General features: G+C 42.6%; 1 protein-coding gene across 1 annotated transcript in view; it reads left to right on the top strand.

Annotated features, from left to right (window-relative positions):
* The window catches only part of LOC133972541 (electrogenic aspartate/glutamate antiporter SLC25A13, mitochondrial), a 47355-nt gene that overhangs the window by 3376 nt on the left and 20471 nt on the right, over nucleotides 1-23508 (top strand). Inside the window, exons 4-10 of the mRNA XM_062410055.1 lie at nucleotides 4107-4222; nucleotides 8000-8139; nucleotides 13369-13515; nucleotides 15358-15496; nucleotides 19007-19100; nucleotides 20345-20429; nucleotides 22886-22970. Of these exons, the coding sequence (XP_062266039.1) occupies nucleotides 4107-4222; nucleotides 8000-8139; nucleotides 13369-13515; nucleotides 15358-15496; nucleotides 19007-19100; nucleotides 20345-20429; nucleotides 22886-22970 (806 nt within the window). The remainder of the gene's footprint in view (nucleotides 1-4106; nucleotides 4223-7999; nucleotides 8140-13368; nucleotides 13516-15357; nucleotides 15497-19006; nucleotides 19101-20344; nucleotides 20430-22885; nucleotides 22971-23508) is intronic.

The following is a 23508-nucleotide window of genomic DNA, read 5'->3' as shown; positions in this document are numbered from 1 at the left end:
GGGCCGATCCAATGCGAAACTCATGAAAAGAAAAGGAAAGAAGGAAAAAACAAACCACTTAAATCGTATGCAAATATGTTTGTGAACACTAAGTGTTTGTTTTGCGATATGAGCATAATATATTTGAAGCTTGTGCGCCTGCTGCTGTTTTTTTGCCAGGTATGGCTCCATATCAACGAGATGAGTCGGGGTAATAGATATAACAGGGGGTCGCATGGGGTTCTTTTCTGTTGGACTGCAATACGTGTGATAGTAGATTTACTTAGATGCCAGGGTGTAAACAGTCTCCCACGTCTGTGTAAATCAGGGGGATATAGTGACAGTCATAACAATCTGTTATGTGGAAATCACTTTTCTGCGTCTTATTCTCGCTGCCTCCAGTGAGATAGAGAAACAGACATGATAGATAGATAAATACATAAAGAGAGAGAGAAAGAAAGAGAGTTGGGGTTGTGGAGGGTGCAGAGTTATTCAGGGATAGAATATTTTGTGTATTACAACACAGTATTAAAATGTTCCTCTTTCACTCCACTTATTTATTTCCACTCTTGTTCACTTTTCACCTTCTTTACATGCTCTCTCCTCACCCCTGGTCTCTTGTCTTCACTCTCACGTACATTAATGCACTCTGCTTTCCCTCCATCTTGTTTCTTGTTTTCACTGCCTACCTTTCTGCTTCTCTATTCCTTCTCCCCTGTGATATTTTGATAGAAGCATCTGTTCAAGTGTGAAAACACTTTTACCCATAGACTCTTGGAAGAAAAAAAAAACTTTGTTAAGGGAGCATGCTGGGAAAATAGCAGTCTGCAAGCTGCTGTGGGCATTCTGGACTCGAGCTGGTGGGTGTCCACTTTTACAAACCGAACAGATCCCGGCATCTTGCACTCACCTGGGTATGCGTGTGTGTGTGCGTGTGACTATGTACGAGCACGCTCTGGGCGGGTGGAAGGCTGTCTGTGACAATGCCAAGATGCCAGCGACAGGGGGAGTATTGAAGTCACATCCAGGCCACTCTCTCTCACCGTCAACAACGGAGACATGTCTTTTTATCAGCCAAAGGAACATGCATTTATGTTGCATGTAAACAATGTTTCTGAGCCCGGGTTTTGACTCAGGGGAGCGTATTTAGATACCTGCTGGGAAGAGAGTGAGAGAGAGATAAAAGCCGGGTGACAGAGATAGTAAAAAACAACAAAAAAACAGAAGGAATGGAGGATGGAGTTGGGACAGGAGTTTTGGAGGCAGTTTAGATGGCGTTGTATTGGCATCGTAACAGAAGCATCATTCAGCTGTCAGCTGAGGAAACACATGCTGGCATCAAGCCTTTGTTTATGTCTTGATGCATGTCAGGGATATGTCTGTGTCTGTTTAAAGATGGAACAAAGTCCTGCGGAATTACGTAAGCGCACAGTATGCTGAGGAGACGCCGCGCCACAGTATCACATCAGCCTCGTCTCCTGGAAGTTCATCCCGGGCTGCACACACGGATTGGGCAGCCCTGGACACATGCCATGGCAGTTGATGGTTGGGAGATGCTGTTGGTTTGATTTGATTATTGAGCGTCTCGTCGGGGAAGGGCCCGCATAGCAAAAAACGATGGCTTCTCCCCCCCTCCCATGGTAATCATTTCGCAGCCGTCATGGCGCTGCTAATCAACCATCATAAGCTTCATCCCCGGCTACGGAGCTGTGTGTGTAAATGCTTGCTAGTAATGTGGAATGTTTCTCTTGTGTGTGTGTGTGTGTGTGTGTGTGTGTGTGTGTGTGTGTGTGTGTGTGTGTGTGTGTGTGTGTGTGTGTGTGTGTGTGTGTGTGTGTGTGTGTGTGTGTGTGTGTGTGTGTGTGTGTGTGTGTGTGTGTGTGTGTGTGTGTGTGTGTGTGTGTGTGTGTGTGTGCTTGTGTGTGTGTCTGTGTTATAGAGCTGCCCCCTGGATCTTGTCTGGAGTCCTCCGCTCTAAACCGTGGTCCAATTCCCCCCTCTTCCATGATCAACAGCCCGCTCATTTACACTAATATGCTGATTATCCATGTCTGGGAAAACACAGACGAGATGACCAGCGTGCATGTCAATGGATGAATGTAAAAGGAAAAAAGATGGAAAGAAATCCGCTTGGTTCTGTCTTGGAAACTGCTGCTGGGACTTCTGCTGCCTGAGCCTGGTTCAGCTCCTCCATCAGCCTAAAATCTCGGAGTGAACTGTACATGTGTCACAAAGGAATGGTCATTATTGGAGAGTTTGAGAATACTCCCGCTGTGTTAGCAGCAATGGCATTGGCCATGTTTTTAACAGTTCATCCACAGTCACAGCTGTGTGTCTTTGTGCCCCCTTTCACCTCCGTTGCTGTTAGCAGGAGCCTGCTCCTAATAACCAGCTGCATTGTTAATAAAACAATGAGTCTTCAATTTAAAACAACGACGCCATGGTAGCAAACTTTAAGCTCACTTCTATTCCTGTTTTTGTGTTTGTTTCTTTTTCTTTAATGTTTCAAGGGAGGAGTAACGTCTTTGCAGTCTACATTGAAAAGCCAGTAATCTGAACAGTGCTTTTCATTCTTTAACAGAGCCTTTCTGGTACTCAGCAATTACCACCCGTTTCTAGGTATTATTTCATAACCAATACTTTTTTCATGGAACAGATCTGTCTCATATGTGCCGTACTTTCTCTACATGCAAGTATAAAGATGCACATAAGCACCCACGTCCAAACCAACACGGTCCTCGTCCAAACAAACAATCTCGAAATGTCATCAGTAGCATAATTAATTAAAGCAACAAGGAAACTGTAATCATTGCAACCACCCCCTTCCTCTACACACTCCCCCATTGGAAATTGAAATAGGTTTAATAAATGGATGCTCGGGGACTACTCATTAGCACTGACCCCCTCCTGTAATTATCAGATCCATTTGTGAGATTCATAATGGACTTGTTGCGACTGCGATCCAGGCCCTAAATAAAGGCGAGAGTGCGTGGTCCAGATCCCCACAGCAGGACTCTCCCGAGGGAGCGCGCAGTGGGTTCACACAATAGTGATGTTTATGATTGTTGTTATTTTTCTTTTTTGTGACTATAGGGAAACAGGACACAACAACACAACACAGAACACAAAAAGATTAATGGGAACAAAGAGAAAACTGATCTGTAAACTCACAAATTGTGTTTGATGAAAACGGTGTGAAAGTGTTGTATCACGATTATAGTGACCAAATTAATCCTCAGACAAGTCGGCAAGAGTGGATGCTAACAGCTGCTGGCTATGGCCAGAGTGCTACCATGTCTCCTGCTGTTCCAGGCTCCCACCTGCCTGGTCCACCTGCACCTTTAATGCAAACCTCCAACTTAGTCCACTTAGACAACTGAAATAGACACCGCCTGCTGCATCTTCAGCCATGTCCTGGCTGCACCTGGTCTTATAGACTTGTCAACTTGATGCTGGACAGTGAGGAATTGTACCCCGGTATACCATTTAACTGGAAACCATACTTTTTTTCCCACCTTGCCTTCTGTTGACTTTTCCCATATTAACCTAACATTGTGTCTTGTTGATTCTGAATTGAATTATACGGTAATTCATGACTCCCAACTCCCTCCTTGCCCGTCTACTTGTTTAAAATGGCACACTGAAATATGAAACTTCATATTTAATCATTTTCTCCCTTGCTGTTGTAAAGTTGGCCCTCTCTATACCAGCTGCCAGCTCAAACCGGGAACACACACTGAGCTCTTTAAAATGTTTTCTTTTCTCGCTGTCACACTCGATGAATTTATGACATTACATATTGAAGAACAGACGACCGACTAAAAGGAAGCTTGAATTACACGTTGCGCAGATTGATTGGTTGTCTAAGTGTGCTAGTGTTTTAGTTTAATGCAGTGTTAAAACTACTTGTTTTTTAAATTTGATATTTCATTTTAATCTAGGTTAAGGCTTTACTCTGTACTGTTAAATGAAGAGCAGTGACTCTGCGCCTGACATGTGTAACTGATTAAGTATTTATACAGGAAACGTGAAACAGAATACCACAGTAATAAATTAAATGACAGTATTTTAGAGTCTTTAACGGTCCTACGTATCCTCTTTCTCTCTGCCCTCCTCTCTTATTTCAGGTTGATCTCCTTTCAGGAGTTTCTAGCGTTTGAGTCGGTGCTGTGTGCCCCGGACTCCCTCTTCATCGTCGCCTTCCTGCTGTTTGATAAAGCGGGCAATGGAGCGACCACTTTTGGTGAGTAACTCCTGCCTCTGATTTACTGAATTAGTGAATACCATTAACAATGTTCCTTGTGTGCAACTCAACTGTTAGCATGTATTATACTGCAGGTGCTTTGATGCACCTTAAAAGAGATATCATCCTTGAGAAATACAAACCTCAGAAACGATGGATTTCTGAGAATTTTACCCCTCCCTTTAAGATATTGCTCCTCTGTGCTTTTCCCTTTCTTGGGTTTATGCAAAAACTAGGAAATTAATTTATGCAAAACTTTATGGGATTTGAGCCAAGAAAGAACCCATTCATTTTTGGGCTGGATCCACACAAAGGGTCAGAAATGTTCATGTGATGATGAATTAGCCTCTGGGGGCTTCCGGTGTAGACAGAGGATATCTGGGCAAAGACTCCCCCTTCCGTTCTTAATAGAACATTTCTCCACATAAACAGTGATACTTACTTATACTACTAAGGTGTTGGAAGTCCAGACGACATTTTTTCTGTTTTCTATCAACAGTAATCCGCATACGAATGCAGATAAATAAAAAAGTTGGGGTTGAAGTTGGAGAGGGCTATTGCTCTCTACACAGACTGTCTACCTGCGTGCAATCTAACCCTGCTCAAATGTGCTTGGTCAAACTAGAAACAGAAACCAGAATAATTCCAGCACCAAAATGTCATTCCTTGCCTACATCTTCTGCATATTCACATGGAGAATACACCTTTTACACATTCTTTGGGCCATTTCAGCAGGGAGTAATTCATGGATCTGAGTGACATTCTAGTTATGTCCTCACTCTTCTGGGAGTTCATTTTTATTTAATTTATATTCAGAAATTAGATAACTCCATCTCCTCTTGTAAATCATTATGGAACCCATGTTAGGGTGGTTAACCCTAACCAGTGTTCTTTTTGATTATTTAATAAAAAACAAATCTCTCTGCTAGTTCTTATATTCAGGGTTTCATTGTGTCTCAATCACTTGAGATGATACTAACTAGAGAACTTAAATCAGGATGAAGTAAGACTAATGGTATTATGTAAACATCAAATTACAGTTCCGGTCTCAACACTGCATCCGTTTCTTTGTATTTGACATTTAAGTATTTTTTAGCCTATCCAGTCCAAACAGAGCACAGAGTGTTCCTTTTAAAAGTGCCACTGGAAGAAGTTTGCATGCAACGTCCTCTTTAATTTGTGTGGGGGTCTGAACTCCGCTCGTCGTGTCTGTCATGGTCGCATCCACAAACAAAAATACTGTAAAAAATTAAGGTTAAGTTTTGGATTAGGAGAGGGCTTCTGGAGATGAAGGTGGAGGAGGTGGGTGGGTAGCTCTACCTGTTTGTGTGTTTGTGTGTGTGTGTGTGTGTGTGTGTGTATGATTGGCACCATTACTCTGATACCTTGAAGCTCTAAAGGGAAAGGCAAAGACATGTGCACTCGTTGCTTATTTCACATTTGCCTAATTGATTTAAACAAGTCAAATGCCAGCCTTCTGTAGGTGTGCGAGGCGTCAGCACATTAGGCTTGATTTGAAATGCAGCGCACACGTCCCGCTCGCAAACAGCGAAGAGTAAGTGAATTTCATTTTAATTGTTGCTGTCGACAGGGCGCAAGATCATTGCTGATTATATATGCACATATGTAAATTTTCATATTTAAAAGGATCAATTAGAGTGACGTTGTCTTGGTGGCAATTAAAAGGTCCGCTGTTTTTCTGCGTCTCCCAAAGGTTAATGAATATCCCGATGCCTGTGCTCCATGAGACTCACACACAAGTGGAAAATTGCATGAGAAACATAACACACATCACGCCATGCACAAACACTGACTGCAGTGTCTGCCACTTACATCGGGATACCATTTCACGAAAAGCAAATAACTTGTGACTGAGATTATAGACTTGTCAGAGTTGCTTTATTGTGATACATTACAGAATTCGCCAATTTTTTTGTCCTCCTTTCTCTCTATTTCTATTTGCCGTTCATTAGATTACAGAACATAAAGAACTCGCTCTTTACGACCTATTAAAAACATCGCTGCAGCGTAGGTTGCGTCAAAAGACCAGTTTGTTCTCTCATGCAATAAATGTCTGCGCTCTGATTTCTTTTTATTTAATTTTTCGGTAAAGCCATTTTAATTTGATAATAACCCGTGTAATTTCAGTTAAGCACAGGCAGGCTCAGCGCTTTGAGCTTTTAGCACTAAAAAAAAACTAAATGAATAAATGGTGGAATGCTGAGTTCATAAAAACGTAACGTGACATATGAAATGCAGTTGTGTCTCAGCCTGAAAAGACAAAAATGAGAAAGAGAAAGAAAAAACTGAAAGAGGACTGAGTGTTGACAGGTCTATAAAAGCTGATGATATAAACGGCAGGCTGTGGACCGGCCTCTCCCTTAAAGAGTTAAAGGCTGTATATTTATTGCCTCATTAAAGTGTAAAAAAAAACAATAGCCGAGCTGTCTTTCTTCAGAAGGTAACTCTGCGCTGAGGTAAATATCACCTTTCTCTCTCTCCCTCCTTCCCTCCCTGTCTGTCTTGATAAAAAAGTTGTTTCTTTCCTCCTTTTCCTTTCTGCACTCATTCAGCGCGGCTTGTTTGGTAATAAGAAACAGGTCACTCTATCGGTTTGTTTTTGTTTCTTTAGTAAGGCTGTAATTTAGGACTCATGTTCAGTGTCTCTCCACTCCACTGGCTGCAGAGGCTTAGAGGGTTCAGGGCAGAGGAACACGAGGGAGAAGGAACGACTTCTCCTCCTGAATGCAGAGCTGCGCTCGGCTCAAACCAGTTCGGCCATGAGTCACTCAGGACGCTTTCATTCAAGATTTAAAGTCAAGCAAATTTCTCTCATGGTGGAATCGTGTTCTGGAGATTGATGTTGACATTTGTCAGAAATAATGTGTAATCCCTTTTGAGGTTGAGAAGTTTTTTAATTGCGCTGAAAGTTTTATGCATAGTCAATGTAAAGTTATTTGCTTTAAAAGTGGGGTTTATTGGGTAAACCCTAAACAAAACTATTCAATAATCATAATGAATTTTAAACAAAATGATCTTGTAACTGCTTGAATTTTCTGTTTTTCAACACAGGAAATCATTGGTGGAAAGTGCGTTGACTGAAGTATTGTTTATGATGTGCTTATACCTCAGTGCCTCCAGTTATACCTTATATTTCTACTCTATTTCAGAGGGGAATATTCTATTTTAAAGCCACTATTTTATTTTGACACAGTTACTACTACAACAGTTACTTAGCTAATAGAAATTCCAAATGTCAAATTCACACACTCATGCATCTTTTTTCCAATCGAGAGCCATAAATTATCCTCTGAAAAATCAATGAAAATGTTGAAAAACACCCCATCTGAAAGAAAAAAAAAAAAAAACTGGATCCACACTAAAATGTAATGGGTTCATCGCCTTCCACCATAATTATAGGATGATACAATATGAGAAACAATATAAAATGTTAAAATTAGCCTCAGCCAGTCAAATTAAATCAGTAGCCCCTACTTCAGCATTAATGTATAAGTAATAAAGCCATTATGTAATGTAACAAAATAACAATCACATGTTTATACATTGCTTAAATGTGCTTTTAGGCACATTTTGCTTATACTATTTCTCTTGATTTAGCAGTAATATAACAGTTTTGTTGCTACATTAACTGTATAGAAGATTCAACTTCTTCCTGTGCAGTGCAGTTGTTTTGAAACGCTGCCTCAAAGCTGTTGCTGCTGTTTTCATTTATTAAAGCAGATGCTTGTCTCTCTTTTTTTTTAATCTCCCCTGCAGAGGACGTGAAGCAGGTCTTCAGCCAGACCAGCATCCACCAGCACATCCCATTCAACTGGGACTGTGAGTTCATAGAGCTGCACTTTGGAACTCAGAGGGACAAGCAGCTCGGCTACGGAGAGTTCACCCAGTTCCTCCTGGTAGGTTTTGCGCTGTTTACCTGTAGAGCTGGGGCGATAAAACAATATTAGTAATTATCACAGTATGATTTTCATCAAGTCCAGTTTATATGAATGTATTGCTAATGTATTGTGAAAGCAAATAGAGGAGGTTAACATATGAAGGTTCTACTTCGGATTTGTAAAATGTTTTTGCAGTTTATCAAATGTTTGTCATTCTCTGCTCATAAAGGAGAGTTTAAAACCAAAACCTTCACTCAGGATCAAAATTAATAATGTGACATTTATCATGATTAACGATATCGTCCGACATTTTAATTTTTATATCATTTTGGCTTTTCTGCCCACCTGCTTCACTCGTGTTATTATTTTACAACTCTGCGGACATTAAATCACATTTTGTGTTTCCTCTTTAAACTTCTGGGTTTCTTTCTTTGGCCTGCTTTTGTTCGATCTGTCCGACTGACAATCGGTGACAGTCAATAAATCTGAACCAACCAGTTCATGTGCCAGGACACATTGCTTTATCCTCACATATTTAACTTGCTCTTACACACATCTGTATTGTTAGATACTTATCTCAGCTTGGGCAGACCAATGTGCACACACAGCGCTTTTCTATCCCTCTCAAGCGCAGCCCTCCATATTGTCCCCATTACTCATTAATGAAACACTGAGGTTATATATATTTTGGAAATGTTCCGCATTTGTCTTTCATTAGCTGACGTACACCTAATCATAACCCTGCTCCACCTATTCTCGGGCAGGTACAGAGACAAAAAGTCCCTACCTCCATAAATAGTATCCCTGGAATATTCTTTGTGTGTTTGTGGCGTGTGAGCCATTTTCCAATATGATGTCTAGACTTAAATCATGCCCAAGCCAGGGAGAGGTGGTGGAGGGGGGGGGGGGGTGAGAGAGCCATAGCTGTGCCAAGTTTGCATCCACACTCACCATGTATTTGAATGAGCTTTTTATATTACACTTAACTTAGACCAGATGGCTTACGCACAGTGGGCAGCAGCACATGGATATTGGGATATTGTTTATATGTATATGTGTCCTTGTTAGTGTGTGTTCCTATAAATATGTGTGGATCTATATATGACTGTGTCTTACATATCTACTCATACGGATGTGTGAGCGGCGGCATAAAAGCCTTATGCAACTGTGTTTGTGTCAGTGTTTATGTGTGCTTCTTTTTCTCCTTTGTGTATGTGTGTGCGCGTGTGTGTGTGTTTGCGCGTGCACGAATGTAATTGTGTGGTGTTGTGGCCAGTAGATGCTGTACTTTGCATTGACAGCGTGCCCAGTTCTCTCTCAGTCAGTCACTCCGTGGTTTCCAGCTCTTCACAGCGGCAGGCCAGCAGCCAGCCGCTCTCATTGCTCAACTATGAAATGCACATTTCCTGCTGACGCTCTCTGCATTTGATCATTTTTCATAGCTTTTCGATTCATGCCTTAATAAATGGCAGAAGTTATTATTCATTTTTGACGTGACGCCTCACTTTGTAGGTAGGCGATGTTCCACAGAGAGTTTGTTTTTGCACTCTATCTTTTACTACCTTTATATCTTTACTTTAACACTGTAAAATATTAAACTTGATCGGTTTAATGATGTTGTGGGCTCTAATAAATTAAGTCACATTAATGACTCGCTGCAATAACAGTACTTAGGCTCAAGTAAAATTCAGGTATTGGCAGTTCACTCCTATAGCGTGTTATCAGTGAGTAAAGTGATTGATGACAAGGCAATTAGGATAGTCACAGAAACATTTCCTGAAGCAGACTTTAAACCTGTGCAATTACCACATACCTTATGACTGCACTACTACACAATGATGTTATGATACCCTTGTTAAGCATTTGTAAATGTCAGCCTTCAAGAAAACTACACTGTGCAGCTATAGAAGTTCTCAGAAAGGGCTTCAAACCAACCCGCACATCAAATTTCTGAATATCTCTCACTTATTTTTGTAATTTCCAATCACCAAACTTCTTTCCCCTCCAGGAATGTTCCCATCCTTCATATCCTCCTCTTCCTGCCGTACATGCATGTGTTTTTATGTGTTTTTTTCTACCATTGTAACCACGCCGCTGCCAGATGCTCACAAGATGGGATTATCGGGGAAAACGTTTGCACCGCATATTTCTCACAAGGGCTCTCTCTGGCCAATTACTGCCGTGATGGAAGCCAGAGATTCTCACCAATTACATGCATTTTTCTCGTCTCGTGCGTGGAAGCCGGCCAAGGCTCGGCTCCGCATTGTCAGCGTGGTGTTGTCTCTGGCAGTGGTTTTACCGATGTCCAGAGAAGTGGCACACAGTGGCACACTTAAGCCAATATTATAAATGCTGGCGAGTAAGGGGCCGGAATTACATGGAGGGGACACCACATGTCCCACTTCTTTCCTAAGTACAAAAAAAAAAAAAGAAGAAGCAAATTGTTGACATTGCTGTGATTTTAAAAGTCCCAATTATATGTTGGACTCCCCCAAGAATCAGTGGGCAGCCCTTACCGTCACTGTGTTGAGGGCTCAGTGGCACACATGTAAATGGGCAGTTGTGCTTAAGCTTCCCCTTATAATAACTTTAGCCCCGTGCTCATGAGAAGCAGAGATTGGAAAAGAATGCGACGATCCTGCTCCGCTCGAGTCTGTTGGTTGAGTCTGCAAGAGAAAGGGGGAAGAGATTTGCAGCCATTGAAAACAAACAGAGGTGGCCTGTCATGCGTTTTTATTCTCGTCCGAGTACAATTAGAGCGACTGCAAATGCCTCGGCGGTCTCTCGTTGGCTGTCTTAAGCCCCCAGCTTTAAGTCTCCCGCCTCACTCTCCTCCCAAATAAAAACCATACCCCTGAAACACTCATACAGTTGCAACAAGTTAAAGCTTTAGGAGGCTGAGACTATAAACTGCTCCATCCCCCGGACCACAGTTGTTTTGTTGATCTGTGTGGTTGCAGAGTGGCTTTTCAGACTTTTGACTTGTCCCAAAAAATGGGATCTAATTTTTTTATTTTTTTGGTCATTTACCGGTGTACGCAAACACACAGATGGTTGTTTACCTCTGTTTTGCACACTGCACACAGGCGACCTCAAATAATATCTTCACCTCGCTTTTCTTTTTGTTTTGACTTTACATATTCAGCTCTCCTCCTCCTCCTTTCCCCTCTTCCCACTTGCCAAAGTGCTCTGACCTACTCACAACCGACCGGAGAACTGAGTCACGACACTCAGGATGCTGACACCAAAATATACCTCACCTTATTTACTTTGGAAGTGTTTACGTGTGTCAGTCCCTCTTCGTTTTCCTTGCCTTCCACTCGCTCATACACTCCCTGGAGCCCCCCCCCCCCCCCCCCCGCTGTGCTCATAGGTGATACTGACACATGACTGCTGCATTTGCTGTTTTCGCAAATCTGGCTCTTTTGTTGCAATGTCTATTCTTACTCCCCTCCGGTCTCCATTCAGCTTTGTGTAAATGTCACTCTTCCCCAGTCGTCTCTCCTGGGCGCCGTGAATTTAGAGTTCGATCAGTTATGCTGTCAGTGGAATTCAGCACAACAATAAGTCATAGTCTCATAGGGTTTTGTGTTTTAGTAATACCCCTTTTTTGAGTTGCATTGATGACAATAACATCTGAATCAATCATTTGAATAATGTCATGCATGTTCAAGATTAAACTGTGGTTTTGGTCCCACACATGCGTCTTGTAAAAATAATGTCCAGCCTTTTGGATAAAATGATTTAAAATCATTTATTTTGAACTGAAAAGTCATTGTATAAATCCTTAGCAGCCGATTATAATACATGATATTTAAAAAAGTTTCCCTGACATGATTCAGCATTTACACTAAGTTTCCAATGTGTTCCTGTTGGATTTATTTAGGATATTTATGGGGCTGTGTATAATAAATCAGCTTAATTTAGAAGGATGGTGTTTTTTTTACTGAAATATTTTTATATTAATGCATAAACACGATTAACAATAAATCTACAAATAATTTATCAATTAATCAATTAATTGTTTAGTCTTTAAAATTAGAAATAGTGAAAAATGTCTGTAAAAACTCCTCATCAGACAAGTTGACATATTCAGATTTACTTAAATCAACGGTGCGAAACCCAAAGATATTCAGTTAAGTATATTGAAATAAAATGAAAAAATATGAGAACAAAAGAAAACCTACAAATCCAGTTTAATGATTTTTTTTTGACTCAAAAAATTATTAAAAAGATCAATTGAATATGAAAATTGTTGCAGATCAATTTCCTGTCGAATAACTAATCATTTCAGCTCTTTGTGTATGTTGGAAATGACAATAGAGGATAACGACGGAAGCCCCCTGGTTACATTGATTTAACACGTATACAACTCAAATGTTCCGAGGAGTGAGTCATCCAGGCCTTTGTATTGTGTTGCCCTTTGTCACAAGCGTTGTACACAGAAACACAATACCCTGGTGATTTTCTTTGCCGTGTTGCTTTCTTGACCTAAAGGCCATAATTCACTTCAGGTGAGTCAACAGGCGAATCAACCGGTCAGTGCTCGATGTCCTTTATACTCACGGCCGTGTTTCACGATGACTCCTTGTGGATTATTATTGTTCTGATAACCCCGTCTTTTGCTGTGACAGAGTGTCTCGCTGTAAGACAGAGAGCGCGTCGGTGGCAGCGGCTTGTTTACCGCCTCTCTCTGTAGACTTGTGGTTGCAGGTACCGATAATGGCTGCTAATTTCAAAGGCCTTGTGGGATCCGTCCCCACCGCAGCCTGCTGCTGTCCCCGTGGACCTTTGTGTGTACGCGTGTGCAAGAAGAGCGACAAAGTGAGCAGTTGGGTGATTAGCCATTTTTTTCCTGTGTGTGCACGTCTGTGTGTGTGTGTATGTGTGTGTTTCTCCCTCAAATGGGCTTCATAGGGATTTGGGGATGGTGTGAAAAGCCCAAGTGACGCCTCACAGTAGGCAAACCACTGCAGGGGCGAGGAGACGAGGCTGAAGCCAAACTCTGGCTCCACGTAACTGAACAAGGGGGGCGGGGGGGGGGGGATGGTACCAGGGGGCCCATCAAAGTAAATGCATGTGTTTTCATACATATGTGTTTATGCGTGTGAGCTTATGTGGATTTTAATTTACGAAGGCAACATAAAGAGGTGTATGACCCACATGTGTGTGCAATAATATACATTTTACTGTATGATCTAACACCACCACTCGCCCTCCGTTCTTCTCTCCTCTCCCTTCTCACAGGAGATGCAGCTGGAGCACGCGCGACAGGCTTTTATCCAGCGGGACCGAGCCCACAGCGGCTCCATCTCAGCCCTTGACTTCAGCGATATCATGGTCACCATCCGGCCACACATGCTCACGCCCTTCGTGGAGGAATGCCTCGTGGCGGTGGGTTTTTCTGCTCCGCTCCGTGGTGTCTCTCATATCTATTTGTTTCACTTTAGCCAAAAAGTCAGACTGGTTTAAAATGTTGGTCATAGGTGTGATGTCTTATAATTATACGCTCATTCAAATTGCACTTTATTTAGGACATTTTAATCAGATTGTGATACAGTGAATTATCTACAAAATCTGGGACCGAATAAATCGGAGATAATGCCCAAATTAAACAATGTTTCATAAAGAGCACCTTTACGTGCATCTATATTTGCAACCGATTTCATTGTTAAATTCAGATATCAGGCCTGACATGACTGCAAAGAGGCTGGACTGTTTTCCTCCTTCTCCCTCCTTTCTTTTCTTTTCTTTTCTCTTCCCTGCGTTCGCTTCTTTCTTTCACACTCCCACAGCCAAACACCGTGGCTTTCCCTCCAGCTGTCTTTCTCTCATGTCGTCCGCTGCCTCTTTTACCTTTTTTCTGTCGCCTCTCATCCGCCCTCTCTCTCTCTTCTCTCCTCCTTTCATTTTTTTCTCTCTCTCTCCCTCCCTCCCCCATGTCTCTGTCTCTCTCCCAACATGTCATTAAGTCTAACCTCTCTGGCACTGTCAAAGCCGAGCAGGCCGGCTGAATGGGGAGATAGAGACAGAGATAGATGGAGACTGGAGCTTTACAGTCCATCATCTTGGCCTGTGTGTGTGTTTGTGCGTGAGCGGCTGTGCATGTGTACTCTATTTGTTTTGAACTCTGAGATGTTTGTCTTTTTTTGTGTCTTGTCTTCCCTTTGTGTGTGTTAGTGTTTTTTCGCTGCACGTGTGTGTGTGTGTGTGTTTGCGTTGCGTCTCTGTGTCCATGTCTTGCCCCATTTCATAAACACCTTGTAGACTCTGTCATTTTCTCCACTGTGTTTACCTCGCCGACCAGACATCTTGGTGAGCAGTTAGTAAACTCTCTCACACACACGTGCATACACACACATATCGAAAAATCACTGCAGATACATGAAAGGCGGTTTCATGGCAGCAACACAAACAGTGAAATGTTAACCTTTAATTCACTCACCAAACAAACAACCAAATAACCAGCGCCACACTCTTTCCCCCAAAAATATTCCTCACCTCTCCCCGTCTGTGAAAGATTTTGTTGGATTTTGTAGGAAGATCCATGTCTAAAGTCTCATAGATATGAACATATACAGAAGTATCTCTCTGTTAGGGCAATTTCACCCAAGACAGAGCTTCCCTCCCATGCTGCAATCACAGAAAAAACGAAGGCAGCCCTCCTGCTTGTGTCTGTAAAGCAAACAGTGCCATCTAGTGAAAGGAAGCTCAACATTTCCAATTGAAGTCAACAGCAAAGCCCCCAAGGCTCATCTGATACTCTGGCCTTAACTTCCCAGCATTCAGGGAACTTACTTGAACAGACACATAACTATACAAGCAGTGGTTAGGGTTGCCTCGCTCAGAGTTTAGGAACCTGGCCTGCTAAAGATGGGATCCTGGTTCTCATAAAAGAGTCTGTGGGCAGTCTGGAATGTCCTCGAGAGCCCAGCGTCTATTTTTAATCTGTTACCTTTTGTCTATTTTCTGTTCTTTTACCACTTCCTTCACCTCATGAAGACAGTTAATTAAACTCCCTGAGAGGATGCAACTAGTGATGGAAAAAGCAGCGCTGGAAGCAGGTTTACTGGTGGTTTGCTGGTGTCAATGTTGACATCTTTTTTTTTTTTCTCCATTACAATCTAGATACAGTACAGCCCTCAATCATTTATTCTACTTGCACCACAACTGAGTTTATGGATATATATTTATACTCTGCTGCCTCTTAAACTGCTCCTCTTCTTCCTCGTCCAGGTTGCGGGAGGCAGCACATCTCATCACGTCAGCTTCTCCTACTTCAATGGCTTCAACTCGCTGCTCAACAACATGGAGCTTGTCAGGAAGATTTACAGCACCCTGGCTGGCCACCGCAGAGATGTTGAAGTCACCAAAGGTAAATTACAAAAACTCACGTATGAGTATTTAAGAATGTACACACATGCAGTGATGTTTTCTACACGTGTGCAGTGCAAGAGGATGCACAGAATACAGGACAAGCTCTCATAAAACAAATATGAGCATACAATGTATACGTGTTCACTCGTACTGGACTCCGGGCAATACCGAATGTATTTTCCAGATAATGTATTTACATGTGTGTTTGTGTTTGTGTGTGTGCTGAAATGAGGGTGGAAACTTTGTTTTTGTGTGGTTTTCTTCCTTCCCGCTGGCATTTAAATGGGCAGGCTGGATCCAACCCAGCACACGTACTGCATTCCCACAATCCCTGATGGTGCCTGTCTTGTCTATTAGACATCCTGGCACTGATCTGCGGAACACTTTGTATGTCTTTGGTTGTCTTTGGTTGATAATGATTCTTCAAAAAACTAAGGAACATCCGATTGGTCAGAGCGATGTGTTCACTTTTGTGGCAGTTTTACATCCTGTAGATCAAGTGAAGCTTCAGTGCTACTTCAGTACGTCATCATCTGAATTATTGCAGGGAAAATGTATTATTTTGTTGTGCATTGATGGATTTAAAGTGTTTCTCTTTCTCCCATCTGTAGTTTCTTTAAATCCTTATCTCGCTCACTTGCTTGCCCCACTCTCATTCCTCTCCTCAGTACTTAGGAATGATCCTAGTTCGCTCTCTCCATCATCGTCTCTTTCTCCCTAACACTTTCTCCTGAGTTGGTCGTCTTTAAGAAACCATTCTGACCTCTCTCCCCTTGGCCTAGGGCCACCAGTGGAGCCTTAAGATGCTATCTGAAGCCTTATCAGGGGTGTGGACCATATCTGACCCAGACCAAGAGCCCATGTGCTGCTGGGCTGTTCCCACCATGGCCACACCAAGGCTGGGCTTGGCTCAACCAGTGGTGGCCCGTAGCCAGCCAGACCTCCGCAGCCACAACCCATTCACCCTCCACTGCCCAAGTCATTAAGATCTCCTCTGGGACTCTGCTCCATGTACTACTAATAGTCCACAAATACACTCTGTCACAGGTCTGTATCTAACAATTGTATGCGTATTTTGTAGCACACGCTGCTCCAGCATTTCTCACATACACTCAAGCATCCAAATACATTAACACAGCCAAGCATGCACACATGCGTAATATTCCTGATGGATTCCATGTGTGCAACAAGGCCACTGTTTTGCCTTGGGGATGCCGTTACAGTGCTCAACGCCTGCGCAGAAGTGAGTGCACAAGTGTGTAAGTGTTTGTGTGCATGCATGTACTGGAGGCCTTTACAGTAGACACTTTTCATTGAGCGAGCAGTGACCAAAAGGCACATCTTTGTAACAGGTTAAAATCAGTTGTGCTGATTGAGCATTTGGAGTTGGGGCCAGAACTCATAATATGTGACACAGATTCATTTCTTTTTATCTTTAAGTTAAGATGAAATTAATCAAGTTTTTTTTGTATGTATTTTTTTTGTAAGTATTACCCTTTCTAGTAGTATATAGCTTCAGTGATGGCGGTGCCAGTCAGTCGTTAACAAATATTTTTTGGGGCATTTTAGCCTCTATTGATAGGAAAGCTTTAGTGTGGAGAAAGAGTTGGGAAGACATGCAACAAAGGGCCGGGTGGAACATAGAAAAGCTATACTGCATGTTACAAGCCAGGTCATATCAGACTTTAGGGTTAGAGATAGAGTTGAAACCCAGTGCTTGTTTCAGTTATTTGTATAAGTAGATTCTTTTCTGTAGTAGAATAAAGTGGAAAATAATGTTTGTGTTTTCGTGTTTGTGTGTGTGTGTGTGTTTTCGTGTGTAAGTCTGTGTGTGTGTGTGTTTGTGTGTCTGTGTGTCTTTGTGTCTGTGTGGTGACTACAGGCTAGAGATAGACAGGTTATCGGCATTGTGATCTGTGATTTCCCCAGACAGAACCCTCTGTCTATGTCTGACTGTGTAAGTATGTGTGTGTCTGCGAGTGTGTGTATTCTTGTGTGACTATGCTCTCTGAGATGCTTCTGAGCATTACCTGCATGTACCCATGGATATGTGTGTGTGAGAGCGAGAATGAGACAGAGAGCATGCCTCAGGGGTAAGCTGAGCCTCGGCCGGGTGAATGGCTCCAGTGTAGGGCGACTGTCACAACTCCAGCCTGCTGCTCTTTGAATAAAGCAGGTCAAACAATGCTGACTCCTGCACTGTAAGCCAGCCTACAGTCAACCTGTTCTTTATTCCACCGACAATAGAGCAGGTTTTAGGTTACGGCATTCTAAAGCTGCCTCAAAGACCTCATGAAATCCATAACGCTGTCTTTTTTAAATTTTCTTATGATGAATATAACATGCTTTGACACTTCTCACTTGTAAGTCATAACCATGTTACGGAGGGAAGTATGGTTGAGTGACAGAACCCGAGGAAAAAATTCCACCTTAAAGCTTCAACACTTAAAACAGCTGCTGTTAATGGTTTATATATCAAAGTCGACTAAAAGGAGTAAAACATGATGCAAAACTCAGTACAACCCAGGAATCTAGGGTTCATTATTGAACTATCCAACCACTCTGCCTTAAAGGGATAGTTAACCGAAAAAGATTTGGACTCAAACACTTCACCCATCCCTCCATCGGCACATTGGTGAGTAGGTACTGAGTGAATTTTCATTTCCAGTGAACTACCTCTTTAAATTCAGGAGCCATGAAATATGGCAAGAAATTAAAATGAAATGTCCAAACACCCGTTGATTCTCTCCCTAACGATGCCTGCCTTGGAGTTCACATAAAAAAAGTTTGCGGCAGCATCAACTGGTGTGCAGACGTATCTCGTCTTCTGGTTTTCGTCTCTTCTGTCCAGCAGCTATTGTTAATCAAGTTTGGATGCGCGCGCTTTCCTTATACCTTATGGCATTAAATATGACAGCTGAGGAGTTGCTCGCCATCAAGACAAGAAGGTTTGCATCTGGTGTTTTTGATCCATCAGGGCTGTTCCTCGTTCTCTATCCTGAGAGTTAAGAATATTGATTTTGGTGACATCATGATTGCTGTATGCTGATGAGCTGTCAATATATAAGATTACGGCTCTCAGCGATGTTCCCATCAGTTCATGTTCAAACACTCACCTACAGTATTTAAAAGTTGGGAGCCTATCCCAGCTCTTTTGCAATAAAACAAGCCGGCTAAGGTCTGATCATGATGCTCCTGAGTTCTTGAAGAATTTATGTATATTTGACCAAGGACAGATCTGGCTTGGGAAAACCTCCAGATCCTCCGGGTTGATGAGGATGTGCAGAGGATTTTAATGTCTCCACTGATACATCTGCTAAGTTTCCTGCCACTGTGCCACTGGCAGGAAAATAGGGATATAGGATGTTTTCACTATGCGGCACTGTTTGTAAATCACTGTAATTGTGTTGTAATTGATTTTGCATATATGCTACACATGTAAATGCATTATATCTGCAGGTGTGGTGCTCATCATTGAAATACAAATGAAATCTTTGGTTTTTCGTAGAGGAGTTCATCGTGGCAGCTCAGAAGTTCGGCCAGGTGACACCGATGGAGGTTGAAATCCTCTTCCAGCTGGCCGACCTGTCAGAGCCCCGTGGGTAAGACTGACACAAACAAACACACACACACACACACACACACACACACACACTCAATTTCTTATCTGCTTTCCATCAATACCACATACCCACAATCATACACAAATGGCCAAAAACATAAAAAAAAGGCAAACCTGAAATTATGTTGGTTTTGAATCACTCCCTCAATTTTGATGTGACAGTATATTGGATATAATCTGCTTTTTCTATGTTTAATCTAGTATTGGGTTGGATAATATGATCTCTGAGGAAATAATCATCAGTAATGTTGATCCGAGACATTCAATGTATGTTAAATTGAGACACATACTTAAGTTCGGAAAAATGTAACTGTGTTCGGCAGTAATGGAGGGATAGCATCTAAAGATTTCATACTTTACTCATTTGATTTTCTTTTGCGTCAGCTAGTCTGGGAGTACGTCTCACCAATGGTTGCCCCACTAATTCGCACCTTTACCCCGAGGGTCTGTACCTCAGAGAGTTGTCTTGGTTTTCAAACTTCTCTGCAATGCATCAAAAGAACCAGATCATGACTACATCAGGGCCAGAGAATCCTCTTTCAGTCCAAACCCATTCCAATCTCCAATTTACCTTAAAAAAGCGGCAATTCTAACCCCTATAATCCATGGCACAAAACAACTGTATATGTCTCACATTCCCCCACTTCCTCTGCGTCTGCCTCGCGGCCCGACCAGTGCTCTCATAATTTCTAACCCCGGCCTGAGACACCACCTGATTATTATTTTTGGGCAACAGGATACTTTAATAGCCCTCTCCACTCCCCTTGATTGGAGATGCGAGAGATAATAGCCCCAATATTCAGAGGAGCGGGGTGGAGGGGAAAGGGGATTTGGCGTTCCCCGTTCCCTCAGCCTGGGAAAACTGGGACCGTCGTAGAGATGCAATGGAAAGAGGCAATAAGGCAACAGTTTTCTATCCAAAGGTTGAATGTCTTTGTTATGCTTGGATGAAGGGATAAAGGAGTGGGAGTTTTCAGTTCCTATATGTCGGCCATGCCAAGCACAGATCTGAATTATTGAATGCCACAATAATTTCACATGGAACGATGGCAGCAAGTACCTCTAAACTTTGAGAAACTTCACACTGACAGATTGTTCTCCCAAAGGTCATGAACTTTGGGATGCATGGATGAAATGTTATAATCCTCTGAGAGTTTTTAGAACACTGGAAAGTTACATGAAACCTTATTCTCGGTCCTCAATCTCTCTCTTTCTCCCCACCAGACGTGTTGGTTTAGTGGACGTTGAGAAGATCGCTCCGCTGGAGGAAGGCGCCCTGCCCTACAACTTGGCAGAGGTCCAGAGACAGGTAGGGAATATGAAGACTTGTTGATGTGCTTGGTTTCCTCTTCCACCTTGGCAGCTATTTCCCATCCCGAAAGGTTCTCTACATCTAAATGTTACTGGGCACATGACTAAGGTTTATAATGGAAGAAAGTGATATTACCTTCACAGGTTATTGATCCTCCAAATCAAAACATCAGTTTAATTTGCGATCTTTGCAATAATTCAGTGAGAAATAGTTTTAGAGTCAATCTATTCCACAAATCTCTGTCTGCCCGTTTGTGGCTTGCATATCTTTGGAATTTGTCATCTTATTGCCTCTCAACCTCGTATGTGTATTGTTGAGGGCCCACAGATACATAAAAACTAATTTACCAGGTATAAAATGGAAAGTTGCCCTCAAAGTAGCCGGTCAACCGGTTCTCATCAGCCCTGTGCATTTTCAAAAGTTCATACCAAAGTTCAGACCGAGTTGCATCCAAGTATCACAGCCTTGAACCCTCTTGAGACCTAATCCCCACATGTGGTTTCTGTCTTCACCCAAAATTCACAAATCCATGAAAATGAAGACAAGCAACGCTATCCTTGATACCCACTGGAAGTCGAACATGCTTCAAGTTTTAAATAATAGACGTAAAATGATTTCAGAGCAGCTAACAAGAGTAATTTGTAACCAAAGAGAGGAAGAAGGATGTAGGGAGAGCCAGACAGATGAGCAGAGGACTGTTTTCTTTCTCAGGCTGTTTGGTCAGAGCTGGATTGCCTAGCGGGTTCCAGCGCTACAGAGAAGGCTTAGCCAGGCCATGCTGGATCAGGCCCGGGCCAAAGGGGAGCAAGCAAAGGGGCCCAGCACTACACAGACGCCAGTCCTACCACAATGAGCCACTTTAGGCCCTTGTGGTTTGGCCTCAGGGGCTGGCCGTCAGCATGCTGGAGCTCTCTTCTCCTCATCTTTCGCTTGTTCTCTCCATTTCCTTTTTGATCTACATCTCCCTCTCGCTCTCTCTCCCCCTCTCTTCTCTCTACATGTTTGCCGGTTTCGCCTTTTCTCTCTTTATATCCTGTTAACTTGTTCCCTCTCTCTCCCCTCAAACATCCTGACAGTTAGTATTGCCAAGTTTCATTAGTCCTCAGGCTGACAGAGCGGAGCAGGATGGGAGAAGTGGGAGAGCTTGTGTAGAGAGGACGTTTGAGCAGGAAGCAAGATCTGAGGATGAATTGAAGGGATGGGGGGTGGGGGTGTATGGTTCTCTGACAGGTGGACCTGTTCTAGAGACTCCCATCCCACACACACACACATACTACACTCCATCACCCCCTCTCTCCCCAGGGTGGACAGGCCAGGGCTGGTCAGGCCAGACAAGGCAATAGGTACTTCAGGTGGAGGAGGGTGCGTGTGACTAATGCTGGTTATGAGCGATCCTCTGCTCTCAGATTACTCTGATTCTAATTGTATTTGACCAATGGTATTTCAGGCTAATATAGTCCAGATGCAGTTACACAGATTAATGTCAACAAAGGGGGGCAATACAGATATATCTCTATATGTCTTTCGCTTTAGGTGGACATGGGCATGTATTCCTTGTATTTACAAGGAATAGATAGTAGTAATTCCAAATTAAGTGTAATTGGGACGTGTGTTAACCTGTAATGTAATGTTAATTGTGTACAGTACAATAAAAACAATTTATGTTATTTTGTGATTTAGAAATTAACTTTTGGACAAAAATTTACAAAAATTCTTTGTTATACTTTTAAAAGAGCAAAGAAGTAACAAAAAAAGTTGATCACGCTGCTTCAGCAGATATTAGCATGGGGTTCAGAGTTCTTCATGTTTTATTCCAACACTATGGAATCGTCTGTATTTCTAACCCTAAATCGTCACCTGATCACTGTTGCTGGACTTTACAATGTTATCAACAGTGAGTTAACCAAGCACTTAATTGAATTGTCAGCAAATCTATAAAAACAACTCTATTTATGATTTTGACAATTCATTATTAGTTAATAGTTTTAATAAATGCTTGGTTGCAGATTGTTAAAAGCAAGATTCACTGAGTTTCTGTTTCTATAGCACTGAACTGACAATAATAATCAATTTTCTGACATTTCACAGTCTAAACATTGAATTATTTCAAAAATCAATCAATTAACTGTCTGGGTTTTATCTTAATACTCTCTTTCATATTGTACTTCATTTTTTAATACTGGATTTCTTGACTACATACAAAGATCTTTCGGTGTTCTGTGAATTTATTGGGTTTAACATGATGCGGCACGTTCGACGAATGATCTCCTAACCTGTAATTTATCTTGCAGGATGGTGGAATTGGCTGTGTGGCATTCACTGTTTTATGAGGAATGGTTTTGAAGTATACGTGGAATGTTATAGAGAAATAAACCAGTGTCCTGTGTGCTGGCATGTGTCTCTGTCTGACTGTGTGTCTCTGTCTGACTGTGCGTCTCTTCGACTGTGAGCAGCATTTGGGCAGTGATGGCTCCCGCCCTGTCCTGGTACAGGTGGCAGAGTCGGCCTACAGGTTCACCCTCGGCTCATTTGCAGGGGGTAAGAGTCATATCCCATTGTCTTCCCGCATACCTTCAACCCACCGCCCATCCACCCATCCATCTATCCACCTACCTGCCTACCCCCGCACTCTGCTGTCCTCATAAGAAAACGGTAAGAGAGAGGACAATGGCTCCTCTATTGCCCCTTCCCTTGCTTACATGAACAACGGTCGCTCCCCTGCTTTAAGAGAAGTGCTCCCTCTCCCTCCATCTCGCTCCGTCCTGTCCCACCTCTCTGCGTGCCATGGGAAAACCTTCTTTTGTTGATTCTTTTGTACCTGTGTGAGTGATCACAAGGAGGAAGGTGAAGGTGGGAGGGGGGGGGGGGGGGGGTGAAGGGTGGTGCCCAGTTCTTGTGTTTGGCTCCAGACTCCCCGCTGTTTTTCTCCTACTCCTCCCTTCCTTCATTCCTCCCTTCTCCTCCTCCTTCTATCCCAAGGGAGACAGCTTAATAAGGAGGTTCAGGGCCGGCATCTCTTCTTCTCTCGGCCTCTCTCTAATTAGGTCTGTCGCCCAGGGTCGGCTCTTTTTGTTTG

Source organism: Platichthys flesus, chromosome 17 (genome assembly GCF_949316205.1).
Source record: "Platichthys flesus chromosome 17, fPlaFle2.1, whole genome shotgun sequence".
Taxonomy (NCBI): Eukaryota; Metazoa; Chordata; class Actinopteri; order Pleuronectiformes; family Pleuronectidae; genus Platichthys; species Platichthys flesus.
Note: the sequence above shows the minus strand (reverse complement) of the source record. Positions and strands in the feature narration are given on the sequence as shown.